General features: G+C 41.3%; 2 protein-coding genes across 7 annotated transcripts; one reads left to right on the forward strand and one right to left on the reverse strand.

The window, feature by feature from the left end:
- Positions 1–76: 76 nt before the first annotated feature.
- On the reverse strand, positions 77–6,629 carry LOC146670563 (cell division cycle-associated protein 7-like). Of its 3 annotated transcripts, none has more exons than XM_085407564.1 (8): positions 6,322–6,629; positions 5,489–5,863; positions 5,250–5,345; positions 5,016–5,168; positions 4,530–4,673; positions 3,059–3,208; positions 2,706–2,842; positions 77–1,701 (listed from the first exon to the last, which is right to left on the reverse strand). In XM_085407564.1, the coding sequence occupies exons 1-8, from the start codon at positions 6,418–6,420 to the stop codon at positions 1,683–1,685; spliced, it is 1,173 nt and encodes a 390-aa protein (XP_085263690.1). In that variant the 5' UTR covers positions 6,421–6,629; the 3' UTR covers positions 77–1,682. The 3 variants fall into 3 exon arrangements, with proteins under 3 accessions (XP_085263690.1, XP_085263689.1, XP_085263688.1); XM_085407563.1 differs by lacking the exon at positions 77–1,701 and adding an exon at positions 2,123–2,519 and having other exon boundaries at positions 5,489–5,860; XM_085407562.1 differs by lacking the exon at positions 77–1,701 and adding an exon at positions 2,123–2,519.
- A 1,378-nt stretch (positions 6,630–8,007) lies between these two features.
- prr13 (proline rich 13) lies at positions 8,008–9,904 on the forward strand. Of its 4 annotated transcripts, none has more exons than XM_085407565.1 (5): positions 8,008–8,087; positions 8,896–8,926; positions 8,965–9,000; positions 9,124–9,578; positions 9,802–9,904. In XM_085407565.1, the coding sequence occupies exons 3-5, from the start codon at positions 8,985–8,987 to the stop codon at positions 9,835–9,837; spliced, it is 507 nt and encodes a 168-aa protein (XP_085263691.1). In that variant the 5' UTR covers positions 8,008–8,087; positions 8,896–8,926; positions 8,965–8,984; the 3' UTR covers positions 9,838–9,904. The 4 variants fall into 4 exon arrangements, with proteins under 4 accessions (XP_085263691.1, XP_085263692.1, XP_085263693.1 ...); XM_085407566.1 differs by having other exon boundaries at positions 8,011–8,087; positions 8,896–8,924; positions 8,959–9,000; XM_085407567.1 differs by having other exon boundaries at positions 8,024–8,087; positions 8,896–8,920; positions 8,951–9,000.
- Positions 9,905–10,120: the final 216 nt, after the last annotated feature.

Genomic DNA, 10,120 nt, shown 5'->3' on the forward strand with positions numbered 1-10,120 from the left:
ATTAAAATAGAAAAACGTAGAGTGAAAAGACTTTTTCATGTCTTTGTAAATCAGTTGTGCTGACATCGTACAGAATTTCCTTACTCGCTGCTTGCAGTGTTTTCATTTGTAGCACTAAAATATCTCTCCCTCTGCAGCCCACCTGTTTTCTCAGTGCAGGAGAATGCACAGCTAGCAGACTGGAGGGGGCGTAGCTGTAAGTATGTGTGTCGATAGATGTGTCTCACAAAGTAAACAAGTCATGCATGTGAGAAAATGAATAAAAGAAAAAGTTTTGGGGGGCGGTTCTTCCTCTGAAGATTGGAGTTCAGTCAAAAATAGGAGCACAAGAAGATTAACTGCCTAAACACTGAAAGAATTGCAGTTTTTGGCTTTGTCTTAGCTCATTTCTGCTGTGTTGGCTGTCTGACAGAATTTGGGGGACTTTGTACCGAGTCACTACTTCCCCATTTGAACTTCATCAGGCGAGACCCGGAGAGGACTGCAGCTGTGACCATGACGCACTTCTTTTTTACTCTACCTTTCATCTCAAGACATATCAGAAATCAGCATCAACCAAGAGTAGATCAGTGAGGTTAAGATCAAATTTAGGTGATTTAATTATCATATTCTTATTATCTGATGCTCTTGCTAAATTGCTTAAATAAAACAAGTATTCAAAAGTTAAAATTTTAACAGTAAAGGTTAAAACTTGTGAAAAACGACCGCATTTTTCAATGGTTCAGAAACTAATTCCTGCAGTATATTTCTGAATCTATTCATTCTGCCTAGACGATCATCAGAGGAGTCCTGCACAGTTAACGGGTGTGGCTGATGAATTGCACTTGATCTGCAACACTACTCATGCAGTGTTTCTTCTGTTAGAGCTGGACAAGTCTGCTCACCACCGGCTAAAACCAGTTTCTGCACTGCCTGTTAAAGTAAAACTCAGAAACGATGACCTTTTAAACGGAGAGCCAGTCCAGACTTCCTGTCCATGGATCACCGGTTGATCCACAGCACGTGCACATGACATCAGAGCCAAAAACACTAATCAGTGCAGTGTAAGGATACAGAGTTATCGAGCACTGAGAGTAACCCCAGCACACTTGCGCCATCATGCTTCGATATCTGTCATCACAAAGCATTTTTATGTAAATATGTAGATAAGAATAAGAGAGAATATAGAATAAAAGAACAAAACAAGAGGTGGTCAGTATCCAGGCTGTGAGGGGTCCTTGATGATGATGCTGGCTCTCTGCTGAGGTCTGCCAGTATAAATGTCTCTGAGTGGAGTTAGTGAAGTGCCAATTGCCTGCTCTACCACTCTCACCACCCGCTGCAGTTTTCGCTTGTCCTCCACAGTACAGCAGTTAAACCAGAGTGTACAGCAGTAGGTCAGAAGGCTCTCAATGGTGGAGCGGTAGAAGTTGATTAGCGGTTTTTGTGGTAATTGGGCCTGATACAACTTCCTAAGAACATATAGCCTTTGTTGTGGTTTTCCTACCTGGTGGGAAACGTTTGTGGACCAGGTAAGGTCGGCCGAGATTTGGACCCCGAGGAACTTAAAGCTTTCTACCTCCTCTCCATCAATGTAGAGGGTGGAGTGGTCAGATCGCTTTGTCCTCCTGAAGTCGATTACCATCTCCTTAGTCTTGGCTGTGATCACATGTAGGTTGTCGTCATCTCTGTAGGCTGAATCATCATTGTACTTGATCAGTCCTATAATGGTCATGTCATCAGAAAATTTTATAATGGTGTTATTGGTGTGAATTGAAGAACAGTCATGGTTAAGAGTATAAGAGGGGACTGAGGACACGGCCCTGTGGAACACCTACATTCAGAATGCAGATGGAGGTGGTGTGCTCTCTGTGTTCTGGGGTCTGTTGCTCAGGAAGTCCAATATCCAGGTGCACAGTGAGTCACTGAGTCCTAAGTTGCTTAGCTTTTTTTAACCAGTTTGCAGGGTTGAACTGTACTGAAGGTGGAGCTGAAGTCCACAAACAGCATTCCCACATAAGTGTTACTACTGTCCAGATGTGAGGGGTTGTGTGAAGAGCTGTTATTATGGCATCCTCTGTTGACCTGTTTGCCTCGTATTATGGGTCGAGGTCTGCAGGAATAACAGCCTTAATGTGTGACATGCTAAGTTTCTCAAACCATTTGGCAATTGTGGGCAGGGATATATTATAGATAGTCATTTAAGCAGGTCATCCTGTTCTTCTTGGGTACTGGAACGATGGCTGACTTAAAGCACGATGGTACTACAGACTGTAGTAGTGAGAGGTTGAAGATGGTGAAAACCTCTGCTAGTTGGTCTGCACATGCTTTAAGCACTCTAAGGTCCAGCTTGAGGCAAATTATTTTCCCTTTTTTGTCCAAATAAGTTGAAGAATGTAATGTCAAAAACGTTAAAATGCCAATCTTTATTTTCAGAGAAAGTAAAACATTGCACAATAAAACCTTTGAACACTGGCTCCCTCTAGTGTTAAAATTACATCTCTACATCATCCACCTCAGTCTTGAGTTTGTTGCGGAGGCTGTAAAGAGAGGTTTTAGGTTACTCATTAAGTTGTACTAGCAATAGGGGGAAAAGGCTTTGATAGGACTTATTAAGGCCATCATAAAATCCCTTGACTGAATGACTCAATGTGGCACTACTTTCCAAACCATCTGGGTAAAAAAGGAACACCATTTATATATAAAATACAGTCTTGCAAAGTCACCTGGTGAGGTAGGAGTGGACGTCAGAGAAGCCGTGATATTGAGCCAGGGGGAAGAGGATGCCGGTTGGGCAGCGGCCCTCACGCTGACGACAGAAGCTGCAGTTGCAAATGCCTCGACAGGGAGGGCATTTCCAGTCCTGGAGAGAAAATGAAGGTTTTAAAACCCAAATCTACGGGTATGATGGGAGGTCAATGTTTCTACAGGTTTCATTTTTGTTATAATTTTATACATGACCCGTGTCCTAATATCTCTATACAAAACTTTAATAAGTGTGTGTGTGTGTGTGTAAGATGAACAGTTTTTTTTTTTTTTGCTTTTGCACAGTTCAGTGTTGGGGTATCATCAGTCTGACCGGATCAAGCAGCGCTTTTTTGACATCCTCTCCATATCGGTTCCTCAGACACGGCCCGCAGAACTGACCCTGAATCCCACGGCAGTTCTCACTGCGACAGCACGTCTTTGTGTCAACAGTTTTCTGACGGCACTGATGACACGTGGAACCCTGAAAATATATAAAATACATAAAACTAATGATAAAAGGTAGCTTTACAACATTCCCTAACCAGCCTCAACATTCTCCAAATTTTAGATTGTGTAAATGCATTTTTGATTAAACTGCTAATCTACATGTGGAGCTAGACTTGCTTTCTGATCATACGGATTTATTATGAACACCATTCAGCACAGCCAGGTTTCTGGCTCGAAAAAAACCCTAAAAACACCAGTCTGAGCTCAGGACGGTGGTTTATCTTTATCGGTTGTCTCTCCGCTTCAGGTTCTGTGCACACTCAGATAAAAGGTTCATTTCACAGGTCACATGACTCTTCTTCACAAAACGATCCCTACGAGTGTTGCTTATTCCAGACACATTATCTGATGTGATACAATAGTGATTAAGATTTTTTAATGAACATAAATAATCTGCTCCCAACCCTGGTGATTTAACCAAGTACACTTTCATGGTACATAAAACTCTAAGCTTGAGATAGCTGACTAAGCCGTTAATCTTGCTTCATAGAACAACCCTCAGTTCTTGGGTGTTTATGCAGTCTGCAGTGTTATCATTATTAGGTGGAGAAGAAGGAAAAAAAGAAAATGAAAAAAAAAAAAAAAAAGCATACCAAGCTAGGTTACCTAGCCACCAGGCTAAAGTCGATTTATCTGCCTCTGGTAAATCAACACCTTAGGTGAACCGTAACCTCAAACCCTTCTGTGTAACCTGCGCCATCACCTGCTGTGCACCTCTCTACAAATGTAACTACACGTCATGGAAACACAGCTGCACAGGCATAAACATGGGAACAGTGTTGGCTGCTTGTGCAGGCTTCGTTGTAGCCTCTACAGAGCAGAAGCCTAAATTCAGTTTAAAGGGAATGGCATGGTTTTGTCGCTCTGTCGCTCCTTTACCTTTTCAGTCAACACTTGACCTACAGAAAGCGTCATCTCTTTCAGGCTATGTACAAAAACACAGGCTGCATATAGAAAATACTTCACTTTACATAGCCAAAGATAAAGGCAAGCGCACCATCATGAATCCCACTTAAGAGCACCAAGCAGAAGGTGGAGGTCACAAATGTACACTCATAAAAAGGAGTTTAAATATAACTGTCAGATGTTCTCTTGACCGTAGGACACAGACAGGCTTGCCACGAAAGCCTAAAGAATAGGTTTATTACTATGTGAAGGCAATGTGTACAGAATTTAAAAAAAAACAAAACCCAAAAAGAGTGTTTATCTCAGAAGTCCTCATCCAACCATGTATCCTGATCGCCTGGAAACACTGAGTGCTAACGGGGTTTGAATAACAGCAGCAGTGAACTCACTGTGACACTGTTGTAGACTTTCTCGGTCATGTTGTCTGCGACCAACTCGAGATCATCTTCTGTGATTTCTTCTACCGGACGAATAACGTGAGGTTTGCTTCGATTACCTCGTGCGACGCCACGACGCCGTGGAGCTTGGCGTACCTGAAACAGATGATGAGAAGAATAATCCACTTAGCTTCAAGTTTTAAATGGATACTGACAAGAAACAGATTAGAGAATAGAGCAGAATAAAATGATGGCTTTCACTCACTGCCACACTCCTTATCACTCTGGTTCACTAAATGTTTGTATAGTGTTGGTTGAGGAAAGCATACGCACGGTTCAGAACACTAATGTTTATTAGATTTTCTTGACTGCCATCTATTTCAAAGCTAAACCAATAAATAAATCACATGTAAATATGTACATTACTGCACTATATTGAACAAATGCTCCAAAGGCCTTGTAGACTTTAACTGGCTGCTGATAAGTGACAGAACTGACCTCCAGCAGCTCCTCCTCCAAGCTGAGCTCCACTTCTGCCTCCTCAGCGGCCAAAGGATCCTCCGTTCCCGACATGGACCTTGTCAGCCTGCGAGATGCCCGCTCTGGGTTTCTCCTGGACTCTCCTCCAGTCGCAGCAGATCGCGGCGGATGCTGCAGGAGTGATACGATCCATAAGGAAATTCAAAAATTCAGAGATCTGCTGAAAATTCCTACATTTTCCACGACACTCACAGAGCTTCTGTCTTTTGCCTTCTGTTTTCCTGCTTGTTTCTTCAGCAGCCCTGCACCTCCTGGCATTTTCTGTAGGTCTGCCATCAGCTGAGCCAACTGTTAAAGATGAGCAACAGGAGTCACTGTAGAAGGTCAGCACTTGAAAGTATTATTGTACTATTCACTGAGACCAAATTTGTTTGTTTTCACATCAGTTTGTCACATTTTAAACTCTGTATGTGGTGCCGTGTCTGATTTACCATGGCTTTGTTGGCTTTAATGTTCTGCTCTCTCCTGGCCAGGAAAGTGTCAGACGCATCATCTGCTGAATCAGAACCATGGTCCTCAGTCGAAGCAGGCCGAGCTGCTGCTGCCTCGCCATCCTCGAATTTCACGTGTCTCTCCTCCTTTGTCCTATTGCGCTGTCCTGTCCTTTTCACTCCTTTCTTGTGTGTCGTCCTCTCCTCCGCCTCTGAATCCTCATCGTCGGTAGACTGCTGGGTAGAGGGAGCTGAGCGCAGAGCCACCCTCAGCCTGAAGGGCTTAACTGTAGAAGTAGCAGATGCTTTAGATGTAGTTTCCTCCTCCTTGGGGAAAATGTCAGGCTGAGCTTCATCTCCAAAACTGCAATTCTGCTGAATATCAACACAGAATAACAGATCTTTTTGCCAAATCCCTTTACAGAAGTAGTCTGTCTGAATGAATGCAGAGTAAAATTACTGGATTTGGTAACACTTTATCGTGAAACAACCAAAATACATGCCGATTCTAATTATTGCCAGAGAAAACCCACACATGATTACATCTTTAAGAATCATTACAAAAGAAAAAGAGAATACAGATTTATTAAATCATAAAAAGGAGGTTAGTATCAATTGATGCTCAGAAGAAGTGGTAAAAATCGTCTTCAAATAAAACACATTAGCTTGTAGAGTTGGTGCTTTTTTCTTTTTAAATGTAGTATATAAACAATTTAAGCCACCTCTCAGCCTAATGTGTCCCACATAAACAACCACTCCAAGTTAGTACTTGGCTTTCTGGTCACCCCAGTATATATGAAGGGTTAAAGGTCTAAAACCAAACAAAATCCTACCTCATCTTTGAGTTCAGTGTCGGAAAAGCCGTGAAATGTCACATCATTTTCAGAGTCCTCCAAAAAAACATCAGCAAGCTCCGCTGTTAGCGAATTCATCCTTAAAACCGTGCCCCAAAGACAGAAAAATCACCAAAATTAGCCTCAAAACCGGTGTAGGACACGTTTATCTGAACAAACAGGTAACCAAATGCTACTTTATTGGCCTCTCTGCCGCCTCTTGTGTGTGTGTGCCTAACCTGGACTGTGGATAGCACCCTGCTAGCCTGTGAGTTTTAGCTAGGCTCCCGCACACCTGCAAACACACCTTCAATTACTCGTTTTAATTGCCCGCTGATTTCAAAGCTGCCCGAAAATAAAATAGATTATTGTGATTTTGAGGGTTAAATTAGCACGAATTTGCTGACGTTATTATATCGTTAGCTTCATAGCATAATTGCCTAAGTCATTTGACTAAGTCAATGACTTAGGCACTTATGCTATGAAGCTAACGATATGACCTTTTTTTTCTCTAAAATTAAGCTTTTTTCTTTATTGTATGTTAACAAAAACATGACGTTTGAGCCAGGAAAACTACAGTTTGAGGAAACCGACCCCAGAAACGAAGAGCTTCATCCCGCTTGCTGCTGTTTGTGATAACAAAATGGTAGCTAAAATTATTTTGATTTCACGTTCATGTGGTGAATAATGCAGTTAGACTAGATATTTTTCTTTTCCTACATTCTCCAAACTGCATTTTGTGGCTGATTAGCAGTGAAACACCAGTAAGACCTCCATGGAGGCCATGAAAGGTGTGGAAGGATGTTTATCTTCCTTAATCCTGAAGGACAATATCCAGCCATCATGCCCTGAAGCTCATCTCACTTGGATTGAGTAATGAATGATCAGCCGACTCTGTGGCCACCTCTGTGATAGCTTTATTTATGTACAGCATAACTTTAAAAAAAGGTACCATTTTACATTTACAGTTATGCTCAAATCTCTCCATCTGCAGGTGGCTTTAAATTATGAACCTGTACTCATCGTCAAGAGATCCTCCACGTACTGAAAAAACTGGATGTATGTAATATGTTTGAATATTTACTCAGGTATTCCAGTGACACAACCCAGGTCATACCAATGCGCAAAAGGCCTTTTGAAGTATCATAATTTGAAATATTACACTGATTATAGCAAATAACTAATCACATTATTTATGGATTAATTTAATGTAGCGTCAGTTTTATAGTTTATTTCTTACAATGTGCTTTAGCTAATTGTGAAACTTTTATGAATTGCACAGAGTCTGTGTTGATGTCATTGGAGACAACAAGCATAAAAAACTCAGTTCTTGGACATTAAAACTAAACTATGTAATTCAGTGCGGCCATCGTGTCTGCTGTAAACAGATTGTATTAACCCTTTTGAAATCTGTGTATTGTTGAACAATTTCCAAGTGCTGATCCATGATGTCATGGGTTTTATGTGTTGCCATGAGGGCATGAGTCACAGGTGAAAATAACTTTCAAGTCAGGCGTGTGTGTGTGTCACGACACACACCTTAACTCCTGACTCCACCCATTAAAAAAAAGATCACTCAGATTGTTTTCTGTTTTAGCCATGTTCCCATGTGTGATGGGCCATTGCCATTGCGTAAACAAAATGCGCAGGGTCCCTCCCAAAGGGCGTGGCTTCCTGATGTGCTTCTTTAGCCTTCCGGGAGCTGGATGCGGAAGACAAACACGAAACTGCTCTTTCGGAATTCCTGAAACTTCACTGCAATCGAGGTAAGTTCCAAAGGTAAAACCTGTGAAATCTTTAGATTTTGATGCAGTTATTATAAGTGACACGTGTGGGACAAACAGCTAAAACTCACAATAACGACTGACTGAGTGTGCTGAACTTGCTGTGTGGAGAAACATGGAGAAAGTGTTGCGGATTTACAAGCTGTTGAGCAATTATGACTTCATGTTTTGTCAGATCATCTTCTGTAAGAGTATACATGTGGCATTTAAGCCTTTGTTGTGTGTTGTATTGAGGTTTATAGCAGCGATGAGCCTTGTTCTATACTGACAAGTGCTACAAAATGTAACAGTTTCCACGGTAAACACTTAAAAACAAACAGACGACAGATATTAAGACCTTCATAAAGGGAGGATCAATTGAAGGGGTTTACTTTGGTTTAGTTTTATTTAGGTGTTCGCATTAAATGGCTTACTTTGTGCATCCGTGTGTACACCAAACACAAATTGTGAAATGAGAAACCGTGACAGCTAGAGGTGATCAGGTGAGTAACTGCCTCTGGCGCTGATGTCTCTTTGTCAACAACCAACCAAAAAAAAACAAAAAACCCACCAGATATTTCTCATTGTTGTTGAGGGTAAACACCGACTGCTTTCCCCTTTTGTTCTGTCTTTGTAAAGTGAATATCTGGTTTTGATCTGGAAAAATGAAGAAGCTGTTAAATGTTAACTGCTGTTTGTTTAATTTGGGTAGAATCACGAATTCAATCAAGATATACCGAGTGATATATTTAAGTGTTATTTTAATTTAATCCAATATTTTTAAACTGCATTTCCTTTGTCTTTCCTCTAGGATTTTTCTGTTAGGTCAGTGTGTGTGTGTGTGTGTATATATATATATATATATATATATATATATATATATATATATATATATAAACCATGTGGCCAAATCAAGGTAGGACATCAAACATGATTACCATTTAATTATGATGTTTTATGTGTGTCTATAATTGCTTAATAGCTTAGGAGTTTGAAGCATACAGTGTGTAAGATGGATGTGTGCTTTTACTTGTATCAGGTCCTCCTCCTCCAGTCGGCCCACCAAATCCTGCCTTTCCTCCTGGCTACAATCCTGCTTATCCTGCTGCCCCTCCTCCAGGAGCATTCCCCCAGCCTCCACCTCCATATTCTGCTGGCCAGTTCCCAGCTCCTATGAATCCAGCCATGGGACCATACGGTGCACCAGGGGCAATGCCTTATGGAGCTCCTGGACTTCACCCTTATCCTATGGCTCCAGGTGGATATCCAGTTGTTCCTCCTGCAGGTGTTCACCCAGGTCCATATCCACACTCCCCAAAAGGCGGCAAACACAAAGGTTGTCATCCTCATCATGGAGGGCTAAATCCCATGTCTGGAGCCTTAGCCGGGGGAGTTGCAGGAATGGGAATGGGGCTAGTTGGGCACAAAGCAAACAAAAAGATGCACAAGAAGATGAAAAAGGCACACAAACATAAGCACTACAAACATGGCAAGGTGAGACTGGGTTTAAATTTAGAATGTCAGAGTTTATGGTTTAATTTTTAAGTTTTGAGTGAAAAGAGCAAACAGTTGGTGGTGACTTTTAAAACCGTGTGTTTCTTTGTTCACTGTTGAAGATTGCTTAAGCAGATCAGGCATTTTTTATGATTTAAAATCTATATTTTAACTGTTTTAAAACGATTAACAGATGTATAATTTCCTGTTTCTGTCTTCACAGTCCTCCAGCAGCAGCAGCAGCAGCGACTCAGACTGAGGCGACTGGTTTGAAGCATGGCTTTCACAAAAAAAGCTGTGTAACAACAGCACAGCGCAACTATTAACTACTAACAGTTAACTGTCAATGCATTAAAGCAGTTCTTATAGCCTTTTGCAGATTTTTGCTGAGTCGCAGCAAATCTCACATGTTCAGTATAAATGTATGACACTAGAAATGCATACAGCAGCTCTTTTTTTTGTGTGTGTGTTACTGTCACAACTTTAATCGGCACTGGGATTCCACCTCATGTTGAATTTTACTTTGGTTTGTGGTTTTTAGG

Source organism: Rhamphochromis longiceps, linkage group LG5 (genome assembly GCF_057381845.1).
Source record: "Rhamphochromis longiceps isolate RC_006_pf linkage group LG5, R_longiceps_female_GT1.1, whole genome shotgun sequence".
Taxonomy (NCBI): domain Eukaryota; kingdom Metazoa; phylum Chordata; class Actinopteri; order Cichliformes; family Cichlidae; genus Rhamphochromis; species Rhamphochromis longiceps.